The sequence below is a fragment of the Lycorma delicatula genome, chromosome 8 (genome assembly GCF_047948215.1).
Source record: "Lycorma delicatula isolate Av1 chromosome 8, ASM4794821v1, whole genome shotgun sequence".
NCBI lineage: Eukaryota > Metazoa > Arthropoda > Insecta > Hemiptera > Fulgoridae > Lycorma > Lycorma delicatula.
The window spans coordinates 100817637-100844951 of NC_134462.1; the positions used below are offsets into that span (position 1 = coordinate 100817637).

Here is a 27315-nt window from a genome sequence, read left to right on the forward strand (position 1 = left end):
AAAATGGGATTTCTAGGACAAAAGAATCATACCTCGTAATACGCTCAGCATCGAATCGGTTTGAAGTGACAATTAGTTCTCTAAACATTACCTAAAACTTGTCTGAAACGGTTTTCGATATGACCAACTTTTACGGGAAGAAATGACCAAAATGTTGCTGGAATTGTAAGAAGATGGAGCTGGTTGTATGCTAAACACGTGAAACTTTTTTCGCATGCAACCATTATCGTATCGAGTAAATTCGAAGTTTTTCTTAACTTTAAGGTGGAAATCTACTTCCTCCTTCCGGCGTGGCGAAAGTGATTTTTTTTTATAAATGAATTTTTGTGATATTTATTTTATTAATAATAAAAATAATCTATTACCATTAAAAGTTAATAAATTATAAATAATAATAATTATTATAATAAATTAAGTAAGTGAATTTATTAAAACATTTTAATACCTTTTCATCACATAATATTTTACTTTTACTTTATGTGTATTATAAGTGTCATATTTATTAAAAGTATATATCCTATGAAAGTAATATTTATAGTACTAAAAATAGATTTTAAATCATCCTGCGGGGTGAAGGTCTCGCGACTTCACTATGCCCCTCCATAGTGGCATTCTGCATCGCCGCGGAGAGGGTACGGCCAGTTCAGCACCAAATCCACCAATCAACTACGCATCGGAAATTTAATAAGCCCACATACAAATATAGTATTTTCAGTAGTTATCACAAAATTAACTTATTAATTAACTTTTAACGTTAATTAACTTATCACAAAAATTGAAATTAAGTTTTTAATAAACCCGCTTAAGTTAGTTTATGTACGCATAATATTCTCTCATTCTAAAAAATTCTTAGCATTTTCCCATATAAATCGCGATCGAACTACTTTATTCTTTTTTTTTTTATTATTATTGTTAAGTAATAGCACATACAGAGGCATTTGTTGAATAAAAAACCGGCATAATTATTATAATTTATATTGCTTGGTTTTATCGTTATTTTAAATAGTGTGCGTTAAGTATTTAAAGACGTTGTTACATCATGTTCTTCACCGTACGCCCGCCTTTTGTTTTGTAATACAATTTCGACTAATTCAGATTACGATTTTATATAAATTTGATCTGCAGTTTCGATAGCTGATCTTTAATTCTGTATGCGCTGAAGTTAAAACGGCAGCAAACATTTCTCGTCTTGGAAACCATCCGATAAAGTATTAACCGAATACTTAATTATTTAAAAGTACTTGTGCACAGCATATCTAATAGTACTATTAAGGAGGCTTTTAATGCGACACAGAAAGTGACCGCAATCGTATGAGCTGTATCAGTGCGTACTGTACGAAATGGTTGGCGTGAAGGTAATAAAAACGCATCGGCCCACGGCGAATTATGTTTTTCAATCCCCTCGGAACAAAATTCCTCATACAAACCGGGTAACCGATCTGGCAGTTTTAATAAATACATAGTTCGTCGCTTCATTCAAGAATTTTATGATAGAGGACACTGTCCGACATAAGGTAAATTTAGAAATTTGGAAAAAAAGATTTGCGAATTCCACGTGGAAAATTCTAAGACAATTAGCGTTCCGCTTTCATAAGTGTAATGATGGCAGCAAATGTTTGATCGAAAGGTCTAACATTGTTCTTGCTCGAGTAAAATTTTTAAGGAAAATGCACGAATTTAATTTTAGCCGTAACATTTCCAAATGTTTGAATATGTGGGAAAATAAGTAAATATTTATGTAATATAAAAACTTTCAGATGCGAGATAACTCGTTACGCGAACCAGAGTAATGCGATAAATATTTTACTAATAAATACGTAAGATGATTTGACGAAACGTTGACTTGTTAAAATAAAAAGAACAACAGATTTATTGTATTATTACCGTGCTGCAGGGGGACCGAGGAGAAACGTTACGAAGTGGAAGGAGAAAGAACGCGTGACCTTCACCCGCAAGATGATTTCAAATCTATAATAACGTTCTATTCATGCTTTTACTGAATCCCCTCCATGTAAGACTGGCAACACTGCCGGGTCCCATCGATTGCACATTCTGAGCGCTTTAATTCTAGCTACCGCGTCCGTTCTCCGTATCTTGTAACTTGTACAACTGTCTTTTGTTTTCATAGATTCAGTCGCGATCAAATAACACCTATCAATACTTTAATTTCTTTTGCGAATCGTTCAAATCTTATCGGAATGCTTTTACGCAGCGCATATATAAATAATAATAAAACGACATGGAATCACAATTAGAAGCGTTACTTAAAAATAAAAGTAAAAATAAGGCGCAACCGACCAAACGAATTAAAGGAATAAAAGCGGGTAGGCAAAATATTCAAGAACGGGGTAAAGAAATAATAGCGAACGTACTTAAATTTTTTAGATGTCTCGCATACGATGAAAATATTAGGAAAAATATAAATTTTAGCCAAATACAAAAGTTATCCGCGGTCGCTTGTGGTGTATCCGAAAGATCGGTGCAACATATCACTAGAGTCGTAGACTTGGCCGGTGATGAAGATGAAGATAATCTAATTTTCAAACTTATTCCCCGGCTGCTTAATAAAACAAGGGATTTCAGGTAAGCGATATTCTGCTATAAATGTACAGATGAAATGAGGAAAATATAACTAAACTTATTCCGGTTTTCAAAATTATAACTATCCGGAAGTGAAAATTAACCGATCTATTCCCCGAGGAATGCTGTAGTAGGAAATTTAATATTTACATATACAGTAAAATCTGTCCTTTCGGATAACTATCCTACAGGAACAGTTTTTATTGAACTAAGCAATCTTATTCATTATTTCCTCTCCTACGAATAGACTCTCTTTGCCGGAGACTTATAATAAGAAATATTCCATTTTACGGAATGAATCTTAATAAATTAAAATATATTTACCATATTATAATAGAATATTAATTATTTTTGTAGTACTAATAGGTTGACACATGTCTATTCTTCCAGAAAATGGCCTATTTTCAATAATTAACAATTCGTACAGATCTGACCGGAAATAGCGAAGTATATTTTCTAATGTTATAAACAATCCATCCGTTCATTACAGTACGAGAGTTTGTGTTGTGCAGCAGTACTAAAAGACGTCTAGACTAGTGAAAGTGTGTTTTGTGTCGTTCACAGTGTAATCATTTTCTCTATTTTTTGTAATTTCTGTTTAATTCGTGTATTGTATTCGCGTCTCCCGGTAGTGTTTAAGGTTTAAAGTAAAATTTAAAATGTAATTTTTCTTATCCTATTACGATTTTATAAATGGCCCCTCGAAATCTTTTAAAACTAAGTGAACAACTAGAAATAATCGAATACGTTCGAAAGGTAGTTGCTCGGAAATTAGCAGAATATTTAAGATCGGCAAAATATGTGAAGCCGAAATTATTAAAAATAACCCGATTTAAAAAAAAAAAATATATTGTAAGAATGATTGTATCGTAAGGCGTAATTTTATCGGAACCGGTCCGGGTGCATCGATCAAATAAAATGGTAAGGAAAGTTTTACTGTGCATGTTATCGGTCAGTACGTGTAACAAAGTAAATAGGCTTCACATCAGTTAATGTCTACATTATATAGTTTTAATTGAATTACAAAAAAAAAAGATTAATTAAGAACATAGTATTCGGTATCCAAAAAATAAAAGAAGCAGTTTTGTAACTCCCTCGGGAAATATTAAGAAAATAAGGATGTAAGAATGTACTCGTTATGTGGTAAATTCATTTCGATTACGAAATTTATCAATATGACAGCTATGGAAAAGTTACGTGAAAGGAGAAACCTTTACATTCGGTTTTGACTGACTTAAGGGAGGCAGTTTACTTCACAAATAAATGAATATATTTTTACTTTTTCTTCCGTATAATATTAAGAAAGGCCGTAAAAATTAAGTATGGAATGTCTTTTCGATAATAGCGCCGACTGCTACTAGATAATAGGTTCAATTAAATAGCGTTCTGTCATATGAAAAATACTCCTATAAATAATTATGTACACTTGTTAAATAAAGTAGAAACGATTAAACCTCAACACGTCGGTGGCGCCTGGGTTTCCTGCACAGCAACGTCTTCTTGGTTGTATATTCCTTATTACATTAAAACTGCTTTCTGATTATAATATAGAAAGATGTAAGTTTAAATGAAAATAATAAATTGAAGACTTAACTGTAACTTCACGTAATAAAATTATAGGCTTTCATGTCTTGGCTTAAAAAAACTTTAGTATAAATTGTAAGACTTTGTACAGTCGGAATTCTATCGGGAATGTTAATTTTTATGTAATGTCTAATTTATTTTCATACAATAAAACAAAACAAATCCAACAATATCTTGAAGTAGAAAACTCATTCGTGCATACAAACATAAAAATATTGAACGCTCGTCGGCGCTTAAGTTATCGGTTTAGCTCAACACCAAACAATATCCGTTTAACGACTTGCAACCGGAAGATTTTACCCGATCCCTTTCTATTGTTACATTAAAAAGGCCTGTTACTCTTCCACATGACTAACGGACAAAAGATTCACAAATTGACAATATATTATAAGAACCAGACTTGTATGCGAACTATGACGGACTGAAAGGATGCGATTCGGAGGGAGATGAGACTTAAACCCTCCGAAATTAGTAACGATGGCGCTGATGACGATAAGGAAAACGATTTGGAACTCTTGAAACCGTGAAACAAGAGGATAATTACGACAGGTGTACTGATACTCAGGATAGTCCAGCGCACTATGCGTTTGATTTTACCACTCTTACAGAGGAGCTCGGTTCGAGTTGACGAAGAATCAGGAAAGCCTAGGTGTTTTATCGCCGTATTTTCGCTAAACGGCGAAATTACGGAAATTAACAGATATAATCAGCACTACGATAAAAATAACATTAATAGTGTGAGGGATAAGTGGATTCTGGATTAACGCTCGACGAGAGTAGACATTTATTATCTTTTTAATAAATACGGGCCACCGCGTTCGAAACAGACTCGATGATCACGTTCCACTGTACAATACAACATTCCACGGTCAACCGGTAATCGTAGACCCTGGTTACGTATAACAAAACGGTCTTGTCTGGATTCGGACCGACTGATCTACGAAATAAATTACGACCTATACAAAGGACTCTACACTTTCACGAGAGCAAAATGGAACCAGAGACTATGGAAAACATAAAAAAATTCTGTCGCATCGAACCAAACGTTCAAACAATTTATTCCCTCCGTAACTAAAAGATCTGGCGTAAAGCGTTTTAAAGTTTGTGACGTTCACGATTATATTAAACAAGCTAATTTCCTAAAGACTCGTACAAACAAAAGAGATACTGGCTAAATAATTAAAATCTAAGTACTTTCTACAGTTTCTAAGTCTTTCAACATTAATATCTTACATATACTTGGAACATCCCAACCCTGTAGGGGTAGACACCTGCCTTGTGACGCTTCCGGTCGCCACACTCCCCTCCCCGTTCCTATCCCTAATTTGCTTTAACGGGAGACACATTATAAACAAAAAAGATCATTAAAAAAATGTCAATCCAAACCTTGCCATTTCTAACAGCGCACACCTTAGCGGTTCCTTAGCCGCAGTCTCTTAAGTATGAGTTAGAGTTTAGATTGGTCAGACTCGAGTATTATTTTTATAATTTTTTACTTTAAGATAAAGTGTAGTAATGGATCGATTCAAAAGTTATTCTATAACGGTATTTTTAATAATTTTGAGAAAATTAATTATACGGAAAATAAGTAGCATTTCATAAATTGATAAATGCATTACGTACAAAAATTGTCTGAACTATTTTTAGGAAATTCAGGTTCGAAATTAAACATCTACATGAAATATCCATATAAAATTAAAACGATTTTAAAAAATCAAGCTCTGCGACAAAAAAATACCTGCATTCAATAAATAAAATACTTTTACTTCGTCAAAATTAAATTGACTTTTTCTCTCGTCATGGATTAGTCGTTTATTAGTATTACTACTGCAAGAAAATCGGTGATGTGAATAAACAAATGATTAATATGTATAGATAATAATGATACGGTTATAAAATTGTCCCCAATTTGGCAATATCGTCGTTTATTTGAAAATTATTATATAGTTTGAAAAACTAGTATTATATAGTTTGAAAATTATTATAGTTTGATGGAAAATTAAAAAGAAAATCATAAATTTCTGTATACCACTGCCATATTATATGTCCACCACGGTGCTGGGACTCTTACTGTCATGCAGTTCAGCATCAGTATTCAGCTTGCGACCGGGAATTAATTACATTATAGTTTTTACTTGGTGTTTTCGATATACTTTACTTATTGAAACTTGGATGAACGTGTACGTTAAACGTGAACATGAACTTTTACTTTCGTTTACATTTCAACTTAACTGCAATTTAGAAAGCAAAACTATACTTAGTTCCTAGAGATACTGTATTTTTTATCCTGCATAAGTAAAAATCCTTTTTTCGCATTACTTTCTGGGAATCGATAATAGATACAATTTTTCCCCGATTTATTTTTAGTATTTCATATCGTAAGATGAAAACATGAAAATTCTGTAAATTTACCGCGATAAAAACAAACGACGTAAATTTGCCGCGAAAACAATGGGCAACCGACACACGAAAGCGATAGGGGTGGATACTTACGGCCGGATAAATTTATGTCATCAATGATAATTAACTTGCTTTTAACGAGGTATCGACGCATCACAAAACTTAGTTATTACGAACATTTTCATTTTTTAAAATACTGTAATTTAAAAAAAGGTTAAATAACAACCACGTAATTCCAATACTAGGGAAATTCTATTTCTTCATTTACGAAATATAAATTTACGATGTATACGTAAAGATTGGGACATTTTATCCTAGGCTTGTTCAGGTCAAGTCTGAAGAGTGAACAAAAGGTTTGTAACAGGACGTTGTAAAGTACAAGTTCTATTGCTGTATTACAAAGGCTGGTAGTTACAGTATTTCAGTTACTCGGGGTTTTCTGTTTGCAAAAGTCCAAGTAAGACTGGGGCCGAACAATGATCCGTCAAAACCGACCAAACAGGTTCATCGAACTCTATAGCTTTAAAAGATTTAAGAAAAAATGGTTAAAATAAATTTTTACCTGTCCTATCACCACTGGTAAATTCAGTAGTCATAATTTTCAGTTTAAAAATGCAGTACTGTATTATTGAATCGGTTAAACAAACAGTATTGCTTTATCGATCGGATACCAAATATCGGTTATCAGTTATGGGATATAGTACCGATCGGTATCGGCTAGTGACCGATAGTATACCCTGTAGAAAAATACAGTACAGTAATACTGTAGTGGCGTCAGTAAATGCGTTTTCAAATTAGTGTTTCTTGCTAAAAAAAAAGTGTACAGGGTATTTTTAAATAAGTTTACCTGTTAACTCCGGCTCATTTGTATTAAACGATGTCCGGCGTCAAAAGGAAACTGTCCGTGGGTGATAAAATCCAAATTATCCAAGAACTGGAACGAGGTCTATCAAATTCAGATGTTTGCAAAAAACATGAACTTTCTTCATCCACAGTTTCAACAGTATGGAAGAGTCGCGAGAAAATTACGAGTGTTTTTTGAAAGAAATTACAGGAAAACAAAAAACCGAGGCCATGCGACAAGGACGACTTAGATAGCGTCCTGTTATCGTGGTTTAAAGTGTAAAGAAGTAAAAATGTACCTATCAGTGATCGACTTTTAAAAATACAGGCTGAAAAATTCGCTATAAAACTCGGCTACGCAGATTTCGTTTGTAGCAACGGATGGTTAGACCGTTCTAGAAACAGAAATAAGATTTTTTTTGGTAAGTTTTAGCCCACTTTTTTTTTTACTAATTCATTGAACACTAACAGTTTTGGTTAAAAGCAAAACGTATTAGCGTCTAAAAATTGTTTACTTCTAAATTTTATTTGTGGGTCTGTAATATAAAGCACATACAAAGCCTCTTAGGTATGCAGTATGTTTTTTGTATTATAATAGATGACGACGTAAAAATTTACGGTTACGAGGTGACATCTTGGAATTACCGCGTATATTTTATCTGCCCCTTGAATGTTGTTATAAGCAAGTTTTACTGTATTTTTGTATGGTAAAAATGATAAACCGGACGATGAAGCTCGGTGTCCACGTGTTGATATCGATAAAGTAGTGCGGCTGGAATCTTTTCGCAACAATATTATACGAACACGAGTGCTGACGAAAGTTTACGTACCACAAACGATTTAAAACCTTGTTAATGCGTAAAGGTTCTTACACAACTAGATCGTATTTGTACCGTAATATTTACGATCATGCTGTTGCGACGATGATACATCCTTTAGCATGCGATTAAATGATAGGAAATGTACGGCCGATAACAGATTCGTATCGTCGTTTGAAACTGCAAGCTAATATATAAGCAGTGCGATACGGATGCGTTGAGTTTACGAGTTTATATGAACATCGGTTAACATATGGATTTAAGTTCAAAAACGAATGCGGCAGTTCAAGTCTGATGGCAACACCGTTGTTTACTTTATCGCCTTTAAACAAGAACAGTACAACAGTATTTCGCTCTCTTTTCCAACATGTCTTCCTTCATCTATCCCTCTACTACGTATCTGTTTCTCTTGTATCCCCACCGCTGTGCATTACGTCACATTTTAACCGCGTGACACAGGGAAGCGTCGTGTCTGGGTAACATGTAGCTTGGCGGTAAAACAGTGTTGCCAAATCTACCTACGATAACGATTCACAACAGCTTCAAACAAACAAATACAATACATATTACTACTGTTGACGACAGTTAATCGCTACTTGTAAAGTGCCCTGTGCGTCACTGTTTATTATTCCTGCAATTGAACGTACATTTATTCTAATAAATAAATAAATTAATTTTATTTAACAGTTGTGATTATGCCGAATACTATAATCAATTGATTATTAAACAGTTACCGTAGTTTCTTAAACTACACATTAAATTCTTATGTAGAACGTTTTCGTTTACAGTTACACCGCAATGTTGGAGAATTGTTTCCTCTTAAATCCGAAATGATGTTTATTTATACCTAATATTTTGGTAACAATATGAAAAAATATCGTAATCGACCTCTATTTAGTGTTGATAGTGGTTACAGGTTTAGTTTATCAAAGGATATAATAATAATAAAAACTGTCGGTTACACAAAAATACTGTACTAAAATCTAGTGTAAAAAAAGTCTTTTTGGGGTGGAGGAAAAGTAATAATGTTTATTATAAATTTTAACCCCAAACTCAGTTTCTATAACCGATGATAATAATTAGACAAATTCAGGAAAATAACTTTATATTGTTTCCCGTAAACGAAAAGCAATATACATCATAAATGCAACACTACTTTTACAACGTACACAAATAACTATACGACATCATTAACTTCTTCAACTACATTACATAATCTAGTTTAACAAACGCACGCACACTTAATTTGCAAAAATTGAAACGCAACTTTGCGTTTTTAAATTAAAATGAAAATAAATGATATAAGATTTAAAAACTTAAAAGTAAAAATAAGATACCCATTTTTAGCACTACGGTAGGTTTTCTTGTATTAAATAATTTTTAAAATCTATCGTATTCTATTTATTTTTATATTCAGACGAGCCATTTAACAAAATATTAATAATTAACTTACTTTACTCAATTATCAAATAATTAATTCATTTTATTAATGTAGAATTTTTTCTACATATAATTCTTGCGGATATGTAAATAATTAACCTCAAAGTGGGGGACCCCTATCGAGCGGCCACGCCTCTTTAACCGCGTCATTGCGCCGAATCAATTTTAACCGACACAAGGCTAACATTTACCCCTGCTAAGCGAGCATCCCACCATCTGACCAGCGACTTACTCCTTCCGTAATCATTCACCTCTCTGTGCGACCGATGGCACACATGTAAGTTAGTATTCAGTGCGTAATGTTGTCGTGATCGGTTCTTTTCTTAAAGCGATCGTTCAAATTTTTTTCTGTAATCTAGAATAGAATTGAAACGGGTTTTATGTAATTCGAGTTATTTAATTTATACCGCGTAGTGAAACAAAGAACTACAATAAAAATGGCGTACAGAAACGATAACGTTTGTAGTCGGAGTGTGTTAACGTTAGAAGACCGGGTGAGAGTAATATTAGAAAAAGAAAAAGGACTGTCGAATCGTAAACTGGCTACGCTTTTTAAATGCGGAAAAACCCAGATCACTAGAATTATTCAGAGTAAAGATAACATACTCGCCGAATGGGAAGACAATAGTAACCGCGGTATGAAAAGAAAACGCGACGGAAAATATAGTAGCGTGAATTGTTTACTGTTAGAGTGGTACAAATCTATCCTTTCGAGCAATATTCCGATAAACGGACCTATGTTAAGAGAAAAAGCGTTAGAAATCGCTAAACAGATAGGAGAAGACGGCTTTGCCGCCAGTAACGGGTGGTTAGATCGTTTTCGTGTGCGACACAATATTCAATTTCGGACAAACTGCCCGGAACCGACGAGTAGCGGTGTAAAAAATGAAGTCAGAAACGATAATCGAAACGACGTACTCAATTATCCGGTGAACATTACATCGCACTTCCTGGCGGTAGTGTAAGTACATACTATTTTACTTGTTTTCGATTCCAGGTCCGCATCCGATACGATGTTAGAATCGAACGAATAATTTTTTCTCGATCGAGTAATTAATACCCCTAATCTGTTGTCCTTAGTCTAGTTTGGTGGACCGGGCGTGTGTCGTATTCCCTTTCCCACAGAAAACAGCCTACATAAATTTGTTGCTTCTCACTGCCGGTCCCGGTTGTTTTTCTGTCTTTGACGCGTGTAAAAATCATATGTTGAGGCGATATTAATCGGAAACGCTTTCACTGAGAGTAATGGCCTTCATTATAAATTTTGGATTCTAAGAAGAATCGACACATCGCTCCTGGTTCTTTTTATTTTATTCGGGTCGTGTACAAAAACGGAAAAGTAGTCGCTATACACAATTCCTAGTACGTCCGTATCTGATTTGTTCTCAAAAACAGCCGTGATTATTTTTGGGGTCGTATCTCACAACATTTCGCCTTATATCGTTTTTGTTTATTCGACCGATATACGAACGAATCTCCGATATTAATCGGAAGTAATTTATAAAACATCATTCGGAAATTATTTCCGAATTTCGCCATGGGTGTTCAGATTTCCATAAAAAATACTGCAAGAAAGCTTTTCAAGTACTCTATAATTTTCACAATTTTCTAAAAAAAGTTAGGGTATATAAGGAATTTTCTAATAGTTATAGGTTACTCGTTATTGCAACACACCACAAACTGAATTCCAGTTATTATTCGTAGACGGCTATTTCGTTAATTCTAATAATCTTAGTAAGTCTGATTCGGTATCCAATACGATAAGTACATTCTCCTTTGCCAACGGTTACAGATATGTTTTGGAGTACATCGTATTGTGCTTCCGAATCGGAGAAGTTAAACCTACTGTTAATTTGTTTGCAGAACTAAAAACCGATACATTTTATTGCTTAACGAAAGGTAATCCGAGTGAACTTTACTATCGGCTAGCTCATCATATTAAAGTCCGATATGATGCTTTCCCGAAAATTATATTCTCTCTATAGGAAAGTTTTATTTGTATAAAGAAATGATTACAATCTGTATAAAATTATGAAGATAAAAACGTATTCAATATCATTTACCGGAACGTTAAAATGACATTTACCTTTGTATTATTACCTGCTTGTCGTCAAGATACTTAGTAATTTCCCCATGTTTATCGATTTCATATATCTGACCGTACGTCTTCAAAATCGTAATTCGGGAAGTAAACTAGCTAAAAATGTTATCGGTAACAAAAAGTACATCCTTCATTATGCGAAATTTCCTAACGGGTCGCAAATAACAGGCGGACAGCCGAGAGATTCTTCGGTTGTGTTTACCTGAAACCGACAAACTACGTGAACTAGTATTGATGTTTTTTTTCTGTATAGCCTCCGGAACCACCGTCAGGATTACTTCAGAGGATGATATGTATGACTGTAAATGAAGTGTAGTCTTGTACACTCTCAGGTCGACCGTTTCTGAGATGTGTGGTTAATTGAAACCCGACCACCAAAAAAACACCGGTATCCACGATGTAGTATTCAAATGCGTATAAAAGTAACTGCCTTTACTAGGATTTGAACCTTAGAACTCACGGCTTTGAAATCAGCTGATTTGCGAAGACGCATTTACCGCTAGACCAACCCGGTGTGTTAGTTTTGATTAAAATTTCTAAAAACTCACTTTGTTATTAATTCAATCGGTTTACTTATTGTCTATTACGTTTTACTATTTCAACGTATAATTGCGATTTAACAATATAAATTAACTGTTTTGTTTTCTTCTCGAAAAGAGAAAAAAAACTGTTTTAATACACGGTAATATGAATTCTTTTTACTGGGGTCAGATTACATTAATTTGTTATTATTATATTTTCATTCGCGCATTAATTTGTTTCTGTCGCTCAAAACAAATGATAATGGCGGAATCGATTTTAATAAAACTTAAGCTGAAATCGTTTTAATATCGAGATCTTAGTTACGTCTTAATATAAATTTTTATAGACCTTCCTCCACTTGCCTTGACAAAAGATAATCCGGTTTATTTTTATTACGGTCATCTTTGTCGATCGTGACGGTACTCGAAAACTTACTGTTATTTCAAACATATCTAGTTATTATTTTATTAATTCTTTCGATTCCTTGCGCTCGTGTCGCCGACGTATCGTTACGATTAAACTCGCCTTTATCGTCTAGTAGACCTAGTCGGCTAATCGATTAGGCTATTTTTATATCCCCGGAGTTAATATTTAATTAACGGTATTGCAGTTTAAAGTTAATACCTTATTCTACTTATTTTAATAACAGCGCAAAGCAAAACTTCGTCGTGTGCGTTCGTAGTCGTAAAAAGATATTAACATGTACGGACCGTCCCTTATGCTCGTTCGTTGCCGAAAACTAATGTTTTTAATAGCAGGCTACATCGACTATGAACAAAGAAAGTAATGTACGTATGTTTCAAGATAAAGATAATATCGTACGATCCAATGGAAATACGATGACGGTCACGACCTATTACGGATAGTTGAAACCACTCAACAGCTATTGTGAATATAGACTTTTTCGACTTCCTTTTAAGGTGCTTTAAGTCACCTATGAGTCGAAGGGTCGCATAAGGGATAATTTAAATCTTTAAGTACCTTAAAAAATTAATAAAAGTTTTCGATTTTATATTTCAAATTTTTGAAAGAATCCGCATATTGAAATTTGAGTTTGTTTTATTGTCAATTATCTCCGGAAAAAATACTTAATTTACGATCGCAATTACTTTCACGTTGTAAAAAAATATATAATTTTCAAAAATTGAGATTTACTTTTAATCGTTTAATTATTAATTCATCCGCGATAAGTGTTTGCGGTTCGATGGACTGAACGGTTCGAAAAGTGAATGTAAATTTTTTAATTAACGTATAAATTAATGGGAAAATAAAAATATACAGTATAAAGGAAATCGAAGGATTTTACAGTTTCAGATAGCAGTATATAAGCTTTTATTAATTTCCCACCAGATATCGTTTTACTCGAACCGTTTTTTGTGCTTGTATCGTTAAACTGCTTCCCTGTTTAATTACGGTAATAAAATAAGTCTGCAATAGTCTAATTTATAGATAATTCAAACCCTTCGCGGTCTTCAAGGATGTCACAAAAAGGAAAAGTGAAGCTGAGTCGGACCTGTCGTGCGAGAGTAAAAAACAAAAGACAGTTTATCTTAAAGAATACTGGATCGATGGAAGGTAGATTTGTATACCGAGTAAAGTAACTTAATTAATGTTATCGTTAATTAACGTAAGTACTATGGATTTGTTGGAAAAAACCCTGTTGAAAAAGTAGTTACAATTCATTTGTAAACTAATTAAAATAAATTTCCAAAACGTTAATTACGTGGAATATGCATATTTACACAGAACTGAATGTTAAATATTAACATTTTAATCTTATATATCGGTATTGCGAACGTACGCGTTAAAAATAATCAATTATACTACGTTTAACACTTATTTCAAGTAATAAAAGTACACTTTTAAATTATTACATAAAGAATAGATTTTTTATAATACAAATACATAAAGATAATTTTCCTATAGTAAATAATGATACGATTAAGTGGAAAAGGTATTTTTCTAATAGAGTCTATTCTAATTACCGTATTTATTCGAGTAGCCCCCCCCTCACGAATAAGCCCCGCACTTCGATTTTCCGAACCGAAAATCTAAAAAACAAATCGAGTATATACAGGTATTTTAAAGTGCAACAGATATGATAAAAAAAAATACGTAAATACGAAAATATTCAGAAAGTAAAGCATTTAATTCGTTCATTTAAATTACAACATTAATATTACATTAATAATTAATTAACGTAAGTACTAGTTTAGTTCACAATCTGTAGGCCAGTAAAACGAAAAGAAAGTATCACGTTGAAAAGGATCATTTCAATACGCTTTTTAATATGGGATTTTATTTTTAATTAATCACTGTCACTGTCAATGTCTGTAGAAGAGTTACCGGTAGTCGCCACGTCTCTCTGCCGAAGGTAATCGTCTTCACTACCATCAAGTTCATTAGATATTCCGCATTTTTTGAAATTTTTCCTTACTAATTCCGTGGAAATACCTTCCAAAGCATCTTTTATCCAAACACAAATCTGGGCGTTTGATTCTTCCTGTAGGCGTGAGAAAGAAATTTTCATCAGCCATCCATTTACTGTACAGTTGTTTTAATGCAGATTTGAACGGTTTATTAATGCAGACATCTAGTGGTTGCAATAGAGATGTCAATCCACCTGGAATTATTACTTGGTCTGTCATACCCTTTTTTTAATCAGTCGTATGCCTCCGATATAACTATCCATTACTAGCATACCGATATTTTTTTTATTAAGTAAATCTCCTGATCGCTTTTGCCATACACACACACACACACACCTGATCCGATCTAAAATTAAGGTTTCGTCCATCCAAACTGATTCCTGTGCTTTAATAACTCCATTTACCTGTACGGTAGGAAGAGTTTTTCTTTTAAAAACAATGTACGGAGGTAATTTTAATCTATCAGAAGTAATGCAAAAATGCAAAGCATAACACTACACCTTTGTTTTTCTTTACCACCAGTGCGAATCGTAACACTTTTTTCACTTTTTTTGTTTACGGTTTTGTCAAATGACATTTCAAAATATACGGGGGTTTGATCAGCGTTTCCTATTTGAGAAAGCAAATAGCCTTTATCTTTTCTAAGATTTATTATGTATTTGTGAAAATATAATATTTTTTGTTCATAAGCGTCTGGAAGTCGTTGAGAAATGGTCGTCTTCCTTCTTATTGACAAATCATTTCGTGCAAAAAATTTATCCAACCACGGCTTGCTTTAAAATCAACTTTATTCAACGATTTCACGAGTATATAATTGACACATTTCTGTCGTGACAGCATAACCGCATTTCCGTTTTTCCATAAAAAAAGTCATACAATTTTTTTTCTACGTGTGTATTTTGGTTTTAAACCACGAAAAGCCCTTTTATTACCAGTGTTCCTTGCACCAGAAGTTGTTTCTTCTTATGCCAGTCTCGAATGCAGCTTTCATCTACGTCAAATTTTCTTCCTGCCACCCGATTTAAAATTTTTTCAGCTTCTATAACGCGCAGTTCTTCATTTACTATAAAAGATCGTAGACGCTGTCCTTTTGTACTCATTTTAATGCCGTAATTAAAATAAATAACCGTATTAAACTTTACAAGATAAACTAAAGAGATAAAATGAACATAACCGTCCACATATACAAACAGTACAATGACTATGGCGAATAGACAAGACGACGATGGGAAACCGATACTGTAACTGTTGTGTCATTAGAACCGGATGCGGCCTATACAGAATGAATCAGTTTTATAAAAATACCGTAACTTCGTTCCTATCGATAATATGAACAGGATGTTAATAATTAAGGATGTATTCTGTATAAGCGGCATCCGGTATCGATAAACGAAAGCCTAATGTAACTATATTTATGTGATTAAATTTAGGTACTTCGAAGAAACCGTTTACTTTACATAAATTATCCTGGCTAAAGGCTATGTTTTAAGTAAGCCCCGCACCCTTATTTTTTCTCTCCACTTCCAAGAAAAAAAGTGCGGGGGGTACTCGAATAAATACGGTACTTCTGACTTCACATCGGTAATTTAGTCACATCCGTTAAGTAGGTTCTACCGTAATCGACTATTTATAATAAATTTTGTCGTAACTATTTTTATCTCCGCACTTCCGGTTGTTATAACATTTATTATTCGTCATCCTGTATTTTGTATAGGAAACAAGTCGTCTCGGCCAAACAAATAACAGTACTCATTTTGCTTCAGCGGAGTGAAAGTGTGTGTTAAGTTTTTCCAGTTTCTATACTTTAAGCGAGCTAGTAAAAATGAATTCTGTAAAACGTTTGCGTTCGTATACGGTAGGCGAAAAATTAAAAATTATTCGGTCGGCTGAGGAAATCGGTAATCGTGCAGCAGGCCGCCAATATGATATTTCGGAATCGTGCGTAAGAGATTGGAGAAAGAAAAGAGAGAAGCTTATGCATAGTAGTAAAAGTAGAAGAGCATTTCGCGGCGGAATTCCGAAGTTTCCTGTAGTAGAAGAGCAATTGTTTTCTTACTTAGAAAACGTACGCGAGCAAGGACTTAGTGTTTCAACAGAAATGGCGCAATTAAAAGCCGCAGAAATCGCGAAGGAACTTCAAATATCAAATTTTAAAGCGAGTCGAGGATGGCTAAATCGTTTTACGAACAGGTATGAACTATCAATGCGTATGATGTAACATGTAATGAGAATTTAATTTTACAGTACATATGGTAGTGTTCAATTTTTATTGTATAAAAAATAAATTGATCAATTTTACTGCGGCATAATAAATGCAGTTTTTAATTTTATATTAAATTCGTTTTATAATATTCAGCTAGTGAAATGTTCGAGTAAATAACTTTCAGGAGCTCGTTTAAAAGCTTCGGTGACCCAAAATTAAGTAAGAAAAATTTACCATTTTTTAATTGAAAATTAATATCAGGATAGGTGTTAACTTCTTCCCCGAAAAACTACACTATTATTTTTCGGGTGCGCGTCTTACCCGAGTAAATACGGTTATACATAAATAAATAATTTATTATTATAATACAATATGTAAAAAACATTTTTTCTACAGTAAAAATTAGATTACGCGAAGTATTTATTATTAGAAATTATGAAAATAAATGAAAAACAATCCAAATGTTTTTTATTCTATTTTGTATCGTTTACAGCGATAGTAAAGCGATTAATACTGCAGTATAATAAATAACATTTTTATTTTTGTAAACTCGTTTAAAAGGATCGGTGATCCAAAGTTATATTATGAAAGTTACAGTACTATAGCGAATAAAATGAAATTTTTACAAAAAGTTTTACGTTTACCAAAGTAATCGTCCGAGTTGTTTCATATTTAAGTCCGTTTGCGGAATAAAGTTTAACTTTTGGAAGAAGCTTTGAAAAGGTAACGTTCCGTATAAAGGAACGGATTTTGTTCGTGTTTATTCTGTTATTTATACATTTTATTCTACGTTCGATGTAAGTTGAAAATAATTACAGTTTCATATTGATGATATCAAATATAATAATAATAATTTATTTGTTTATTTACGGTGTAAACGACCGGCTGACACTCAATTACATTTATTAATATAAATGATAACGAATGTTATAACGTAAGAAAAATGTCATGCCTGACCGGGAAACGAACTTGGAATCTCAGGATGAAAGCTTGAGACGTTTTAGGCATGACTATCATTGATCGTGTTATGTATTTTAAAACCAGAAACTTCGTTCTTTGTTCCCAGTAACTTTACCTTGATTTCACTGGTTTTCTTGAATCGACTTATTATTCTCTAATTTTTTTTTTCTATTTAATTAACAAAACCTGTACTGCTTTTAAAATAAGTTTTCAATGCGACTAAATTTTGATGAGGTTCGATGTGCCGGCCACAATGCCAGCACATTGACCTCCAGTATGTCGTCGCTAGTAAGCATTCTTTCACACATGAGTAAACGACGCCTACTGCTGGAATGTTGTTGTTACCGTGTTTGCATTTATTTTTCTCACCAAGCTCAACTCGATTCATAACGTATAAAAATTGACGTCGGTTTCCGTGGCATATATATTTATTACACCCAAAACTCAGAAAAATTAAAGAATGTTGGAGGTTTTGCAAAGATGGTTTTCGGAGTATCTGACAATTTTTAAATCATACATATACAGCAGTCATGAATGTAAAAAAAAATACTACTTGGAATACAGTCAATCCAAAAACGCCAAAATTTAACGACGATAATAAGAAAAAAATTGTTTGCTCATCGGTTATTATCCGATTAGTTATTAAGCAATAACAGTGGATATTATTTTTAACATTTTTTTTTTTGGTTGTTTTATACGATGTATTTTTTTTTGTAACGAGTCCTTTTAATTTGTAAATAATTTACAGGAAAATCATAGCATTTCGTAAAATCAATTACATCAAGACCGTTTCACGATTACCTTTATCTGTTTTGTGGATTCATCAAGAGCTATAATGAAAACATTCGTTATTAATTAATTTATATTTATAAATATTATCGAGTTAAAACGTATCCCGTGAATAGCAATAGAACCCTATGTATGCACGGAGGCGCACGTATTTTTGTACATATTTTATATTAGGTATGTTTTACATGTAAATTCTTTAGCCGATTCGCATTTCTTATGATTGTTAATGTTTAATAATATACAAAAGATGAATTATGTAATAACGAACATGAAGGGAAATAGTTGAAGGGAAGCAAGTCAAGGCGATAGAATTTTGTGCCAACAAGTCGGCCGTAGTAGTGTCAGTGCACCGTAGTAACGGATGGTAAGATGAGCCAGTCATAGTAGTTTATCTTGCGACGTTGCCGAGTGTGCTACATTACACATTCTCTGCTAACATCAAAGCAACAACCATCGTTAAACCAAGACATAACTTTTATTACTGCCACTACTTGTATTTACTTTTTATTAAATGAATTTAATTTTATTTATTATAGTATTCATCTTACTTCTGCCGTTTACATTTTTTCAGCTATTTTAAACAATTAATATATGTATAAGCGTAACATAAAAAAATAGTATTCTATTACAAAACGTTTTTTTCTTTCCTTTTTTTAATTTTAATATAAAATACTTGAAGTTTTTGTGATGCGTGAAACATAGATTAAATTTAAAAATAAAATTATCAACTTAGTACTTCAATGTACAGTGTAAAAATAAATATTTATATATATTTAGCCGAAATGTTGAATCACATAATAAGTAAATTCCTTTGAATTCAGTTTGATTTAATAACGTTTAATTTTTTTTTAAACTCAACAGTCTACCTGTAAATCTGACGGTAATATCGGATGTTGTCATCATTCTTTACTTACCGGTTCTTCGAGTTTATTATAGAGGTAATATTTACAGTTTCGAAGTTAACATATCGGTACGGCGAGTCGGGCTCGCCGATCGACAGTGAACTTAACTTTCACTTCATTCGTGCCTCATATCATACGTATGATATTCAAAATTAATACTTCTTGCAGATTAATACTGTTTCTCGTTTTACCGCTTCCGATCTACAATACAAGATTTGTTTTTTCGTTACCCAGAAATCCGTTTTTAATTGTTTCACTCGCACGTCGTGGCCATCGATTTAACATTAAATATATCGCGTTAATTATTCCGCGTTTAAACTTCCTCATAAAGGCCTCGTTATTAACTAAAACTATCGTGATTTTTTTTTAGTAATTTGATCTCGTCGTTGTTTATTACTGTTGTAAACTTTAGCGCCGATAAACTTGCCTTTTCTTTTTCCTGTTTAACCTCCGGTAATTACCTTTCAGATAATACTTCAGAGGATGATATGTATGAGTGTAAATGAAGTGTAGTCTTGTACATCTCAGTTCGACCATTCCTGAGATGTGTGGTTAACTGAAACCCGACCACCAAAGAACATCGGTATCCACGATTTAATATTCAAATCCGTGTAAAAATAACTGACTTTACTAGGACATTGAACACCGATAAATTTGCCTTTCTTTTTTCCTGTTTAGCCTCAGGTAACTACCATTTAGATAATTCTTCAGAGGATGATATGTGTGTGTAAATGAAGTGTAGTATAGTCTCAGTTTGACCATTCGTGAAATGTGTAGTTAATTGAAACCCACCCACGAAAGACACCGGTATCCACGATCTAGTATTCAAATCCGTATAAAAGTAACTGGCTTTACTAGGACTTTAACGCTGGAACTCTCGACTTCCAAATCAGCTGATTTGGGAAGACGCGTTAACCACTAGACCAACCCGGTGGGTTCGGTAAATTTGCCTGGATAAATTAAACTAAACTTAACGTCGATAAATTAGGTCCTAGTGCTAATCGCTTTGCAGACCTCATCCTTTAAATGAAATACTGCCGGATTCGCAAAACACAATTTCGGTCTTAAGAAGAAATCTGTAATAATGGGAAAATTCAAAAATATTTGTCGGTTTTTGTTCATTTTTATTCATATTTAACCGGCAAATTACATTTTATAAAAGTAAATTGTATACTTTAATATGTGATTAAAGGCTGTCGCTTAAATCGATGTAGTTTACAAGACTATATTACACTAATAAAATAAAATTAAGTAACGACGCGTTATAGTTTTCTATTACTTACAAACAGCACTAAAGAAATATATTGATTTGACCGATCGACACAGATCAAATATATATTTAATTTGATTTGTAACATTAGCCCTCGATCTTCTTCAAAATTGACTCACCAGGTTGTATAATGGCTAACTCATCACCAAATCAGCTGATTTTGAAGTCGAGAGTTCTAAGGTTGAAATCCTAGTAAAGGCAGTGTTAACACATATCTCAGGAACGGCCGACCTCTGAGACTGTACAAGTCTAGAGTTCATTTACATTCATACATATATCCTCATTCATCTTCTGAAGTAATATCTTACGGTGGTTCCGGAGGCTAAACAGAACAGAATGAGCTCCTCAAAATTAGATTAAGTTTCCAAAAAATTAGGTTCATATCATCGTTCGGCGCCCGTAAATGTGAATTTGTAAACCGAAATATTTATGAAATTAAAAATTATGCATATTTACGAATGGACTACTGCTGAAAAATACAAGTTACTTATTCTTAAAAACTAAACTATTGAACCCGAAAAACAACTGTTCTACCGTTATTCGGGACATTTTTTTTTGATTTTCAGATTTTAGATTAAAATATTTAGAAGTAATAACCCCCAAAAGGTGTAGAAAAAGAAGGAATGAAAGCTATACTACGGAAAACTGAAGCAGCGTGTCAGTTAATTGTAAATTTGTACAATAATATCCCTATCAATAAAACATTAAGAAATTGCTTGATGAATTAAAGTTTCAAAAAAATAAATAAAACCTAAAAAAATCACAAGCGGGGCGAAGAAAGAAACAAAACAAGCAGAGAGGAGGAAGTTTTGATTTATTAATATATCATATTTCTGTTTTTTTTTTAGCGGTTAATGAAATGAAATATAGGTAACGTAAACAGATATCTGCGTCACGATCAGGTAATCGAATCTATTTTGTGCCTTGATTAACTCGGAAATAGCGAACACTCGGGTGTAACGAAAAAAATATCGATCAAGTCACGTTGTAAACTAGTTTTACTAATTACATTTCATGTATGTAATTACGATACGATGATAATTTTATGATTGTACGGACGACCTCCAGTTTTTTTATGTTCTCGGCTGAAGAAACGGAACCGGCCTTCAGTTGGGGCGTTGACATCTAACGGTTTAACCACACCGTTCAAAATTTTTCGGGATATTACTGCAACCAGTGACAGAGTGATTTAAACGCTGTAAAACCCGGGAGTTTGGAAAATTGTTCTGTAATAAATTTGTATTCAAACGGATTGATTGTTTTAAAGCTCACATTCGATTTCTTTAAGTATGAGGTTCATTCAAATATAAACAGGAATTTTGCCGCGCGGACTGATGAAGAGCGACGATTGCGTTAGGGCGCAGCGGTTAGTTAGTAGGATATGTATGGAGGGAAGCGACCGGCCACGCTCGTGGGTCACGTTCACGCGTCAGTAGCAGAATGTCCGAGCAGGAGGTACCGTCGTCCGTTGCGCAACGAATTATAATCCGATCTCTCGCCAACGAAGGTAACAAATCCTCTGAAATTTTGATTCGACTGCAGGCACAGTTCGGAGACGCTACTTTGTCAAAAACTCGAGTGTTTGATTGGGCCAAAAAATTTCGAAGCGGCCGCGATGCGGTGGAGAATAAAAGTCACGGACGACGTCCTCGGACCAGCGTCAATGATAAGAACATTCAGGCCGTTCGTAACCTTGTGGAAGGTGACCGCCGCATAACCGTCGCTGAAATCGCATCACACATGGGCATAAGTTTTGGGAGCATGCATAAAATGTTGACAGACACTCTTGGATACAGTAAAGTGTCCGCGAAGTGGATTCCACGTCTTCCCGCTCAGGCTTCTTGTAAAATTAGAGGTGAAGCGTAAGTACTATTCTCTACAACTAAAATTAAATTAACGGCAGGTTTTATTACAACAATCGTTTACCTTATAATTCCAAAAATACCTCTGGTATAACGTTACTTTAGTAATTTCCATTTTCATCGTTAAGAAATTTAAATGTACAGTTCGCGTACGTTTTAAGTAAAACACGTTTCCCTTTTCTTAAATTACGTTTTATACGAGTACCGTTTTTCTATGTGAAACCTGCTCTCGATATTAATATATATATCTTAAATCCCTTTCCCTAAAGATTTCGCTGCGCTTCCTTACCTTTAATACCCCCCCTTTATTACCTTTACTCTTATCCCAGTTGATTTTCATTTACATGTTTTTTTGCGCATACTCCACAGCCGGAATCGGAACGCATACATATCGTAATCGATAGGCCCCGATGATACTACAAACCGGTTGAAAAAGTTTTGACTCGGGTAAAGAAACATGCCAGCTTAGTCGGGCGAGTTTTGATAATAATTAATCGCTTGTACAGCACATCTATTACCTTTATCGAGTTTTAAACGTCGTACTAATATAAAGAATTACAAATATTACAGTCTGGAATCTTTTAACAAAAAAAATACCTTCCGATTAATTGTGAGATTCTTTAGTAGGTACAGTTATAACACGATATCCGATATCATGTCAATTATATGATAATTTTTAATACTTACCTGTACTTCACTTTCACGTTAAATAACATATTTCCCCACGGTTTTGTAGAATTATTCTCGCTAACCAAATATCAAACAGATCGAATTAAATACTAAAAATAATCGTTTTGTATCGATTAACTACCTGAAAAGCGGGAATGTGAATTATGACATAAATTCGAATACAATAACCGATGTTAAAATTAAAACGCGATTTTGTTTTTTAAAAATAATTTCTCACTTTTCGATTCAGATTTCTATATTGTCGATACTTATCGGTTCATCCGAACGTTAATTCATACAGCCGATTGAAGTTAATGAATTCGTCGCACGATCTTAGATCACGATCGGACGTGAACATAATATTACTGTTGTGTGTATTACATCTGAGTTTGAAATTGCAGGTTTTTTTTGACACCGCTTACCCAAACCGACGAACCAAGGTTTTTCATTTAAACTACCGATCTTGAAACTTTACCGTAACTTGTGATGTAACCGATAACTGGAAAACCGTTCGTCTAAAAACATTCAGATCGGACAAAGGCGGTGAGAAAAGAACCGTGATTCGAAGACGTTTTTTAATGATTCTGGAACATCGCAATTTATTCGATAATTTATTGTTAAACATTCGATATTTTTATCGGTGAAAAACGGTTAAAACGTTTCTAGTTCAGTTGCGGAAAAAATACGATTAAAAATTATCTTATTAGTTACCCATTTTCTTCATAAAATTGAAATTTTATCTTAATCGACCGTTGTGAATCTTCTAAGTATACTTCTTATACATTTGCGTATACGGAATATTGTAATTTTATCGCAGTGTTTTTAGGTATTCCTTCAATAATTTTATCTTTCTCGTTATATCTTGTCCGAGCTTTAATTCATTATTTTTTAAGCAAATACTGACTTGCCGTATTTCATTTTCGCATCATTTCAAAAACACTTTCAGCATTACCAACAGTTAAGATAAATCTTTAGGTCGATTTATCATCGGTACTGGTCGACCTCGAGTCAGACTGAATGATTAATTTATAATGTTTTTAGAGTGCATTTCTTATCGATCGATCATCAGTGTATTTCGAATTCGGTATACGATATCTTAAGTTTTGTTTTAAATCCTTGAAATGCATTATTTTATTTGAGTTTGAATACAGCTTAATTTTATTTTGTCTTTTGCAGAGCATTAATCAAGTTAAATGCGATAGTTAATTATCTTTCTTCAGTTAGATCACTCTTTCTTATATAAACGTTTCCTTCCGGACTTGAAACTAAATCTTCTGTAATTATGTTGTATGTAAAATGATCTTTACATACAGCGACACTTATCTCGGTATAAAATTATTCCTTCTGATCGTTCGGGCTTATCTTTGTGTAATTTTACATCTAATGAAAATTTAGAAACACATCTTTATTTTTTGATTCGATTTACATCGGAGGATGACTCAGAAAACTATATACAAAACAAAGAAAATATCGAAAATAATGGTTTTTTAATGATACCTCGACATTCGCGGAAAAATTAATCCGTTAAAAAAATCAGACGTGACGGAAACAAACGTGCCGCTTCTACAAATTGCTAAATGCTGTAGCGGGAAGTACGCGACAATACATCAGTGATGACCGGTACATCGGCTCGGGGACGGGGGATTACATATCAGGAGTCGGTGGGGGTACTCGTAAGTCTTCGGTGCGGTACGGAAAGTTAAGACCGATCGAGCATGCGCAGTGTTTAGCGCGTTGCCGTTGTAGGGGTGAGAACCCGGCCGTTCGTTGTCGACAGTGTACCGCTTTTTCTTTAAAAATGAGGCCGAAAAGAATAATTCCTGTAAGCTGTGAGGTAAGATCTGTGATTAAATTCATGAACGCGAAACGTCTTAACGCGTCTGAAATCCATCGACAAATATGTGAAGTGTACGGCTCGAATGCGATGAGTGATAGCTGTGTTAGAAAGTGGTGCAGGATATTCGAAGGGGGGAGAACCAACGTCCACGACAAACTACGTAGCGGTCGACCGTCCTTTGTAACAGATGAACTAATCAACGCGATCACTGCAAAATTGGAAACGAACCGCGAGTTGTCGGTTTCAAAGCTAAGAGAATTTTTTCCAGAAATTTCAAGATCTACTATTTATGAAATCATTTCCGGAAGGTTAGCTAGCTATTTTCAATTTTTTTTTATATCGAACACACACGCACGCACACATTAACAACTTTCAGAAACCGTATAAAAAGTTTATCATTAACGAAATTGTTTTACTACCTTATCTGTTCCGCGAAATTAAAAAAAAAAATCTGTTATTCATTCACTTTTGTACATTTAATATTAAATTGCATAACATTTAATCTTATCTGAAAATATTTTTTTATTTTTTAACGAGTGAAATACATTTTTATTTTAATATCGAAAAGGAAACGTAAAAAAAGAAAAAACCTTTATTAATTGTCTAAGCGTGTTTTTTTGTATGATATTTTATTTCAATCATCCATCAATCATTGATCATTCTTTTAATAGAATGCGCTTCTAAGAAAACGTCCAGATATGCCGATTATTCGCTTCTAGAAACTTCATTCGTCTATAAATAAGATAACCGTAATAGAACGCTTGATTTAAAACCGTCGAACACGAGAATTTTAAATCTTTACAGAAAAACCTCTTATATTTTGACGGATGATAACGGGTACAAAAATGTTAACGTGCTAGTCAGAGTGATAGAAGATTTGTTAAAAAACGTATGAAAAATTGCCAAGTTACATTCTTTGTCCCGAGTCTTTCTCTCGATTACTTTCCAAAATGAAAGAAAGCAGCTTTTAATGATGAAATACTTTCTGTTTTCGGGTATTAGAATTTTGGGTAGGTACCTAATGTACAGGAAATTTACTTGAGTTACTACACGTACAAAAGAGAAAACAGACCTCTTATTTATATTAAAACGAATCTAAGGATAAAGTATACAGTCGAAAGATAAACTTATCTGATGGTGAAAGATCTAAAAATCACTTCTTTTATTCCAAGGCCTCAAAATTTGTAGAACGGTTGATATCTTGTCCAGTTTACGGACGATGTTATAAAGCCCATCCAGCTCTCTTCCTCTACGATCGTTTTTTCAAATAGAGGAATTGCTAAATATAATTAATTCATCTCAAAGAATATACTGTAACATATCGGCACGTACCAAATGATATTCGGCCCTACAAGCGATATTTTTATTCCATTCAAAAGTATTGGCCGTATAATAAGCATCATTACTCAAAGAAAAAGAGATAACCGGTGCTTATATGCGAGGATCTATAATCGGTGCCTCTTCCGTTCGAGGTTTATACGCGTCAGTGAATTAAAATCTACCAAGCGATAAACTAATGTATGCCATACGTACTAAATACAACCGGGCTGTTTTTCTTGTATAATAGCTATTAAAACGACGAAATATTGACAGTTTTTTGCCGACAGCAAAACTTGAATATTCATCTGTCGAATAGTCCAGAAAGTAAAGAAAAAAAAACGAAGTATCCTGTATTAATAATTAAAGTTGATAAGTACATTTAAATTTGTCAGGATTAGAAATAAATAAAAACAAAATATTTACGGAGGTAGAAATTGGATCGTTAAGATTAATTTAGTTATGTGTGAACGGACAAAATAACATAAAACGATGTAAACATCCGCGGTCAAATGGAAGTTTCTCTTCTATCCTGAAGATTCTAGGTTCAATTTTATCGAAGTCTTGGACTTTTTTTACGCTCTAAATCCATTATAATTTTTCAATGATTGCGTACGTTTCTGATAGTAATGACAAATGTAACAAAACCTTATTTAACAGTGTGTAATTTTCATAAATTAAAAACTTTTTTATACGAAAATTATCTTCTACGGTTGAAAATATTTTTATTATTAATTAACTTATAAAAAATATCGTTTAAATAATAATAAATAATGAGTATCATATTTA

The 27315-nt window shown here is 33.5% G+C and overlaps 2 protein-coding genes across 22 annotated transcripts in view; one reads left to right on the forward strand and one right to left on the reverse strand.

Moving 5' to 3' along the window:
• The window catches only part of LOC142329167 (uncharacterized), a 503112-nt gene that overhangs the window by 331863 nt on the left and 143934 nt on the right, over positions 1-27315 (reverse strand). The window lies entirely within an intron of this gene.
• The window catches only part of LOC142329169 (uncharacterized), a 236808-nt gene that overhangs the window by 105631 nt on the left and 103862 nt on the right, over positions 1-27315 (forward strand). Inside the window, exon 1 of one of the 19 annotated variants that reach the window (XM_075373545.1) lies at positions 2132-2583. The exons of 14 other annotated variants lie outside the window; for them this stretch is intronic. In XM_075373545.1, the coding sequence (XP_075229660.1) occupies positions 2240-2583 (344 nt within the window). In that variant the 5' untranslated portion in view covers positions 2132-2239. Of the gene's footprint in view, positions 1-2131; positions 2584-9980; positions 10627-16498; positions 16908-22577; positions 22704-25143; positions 25518-27315 lie in introns of those variants that run through there. 4 more of the 19 variants (XM_075373530.1, XM_075373540.1, XM_075373553.1 and 1 more) reach the window with 4 other exon arrangements.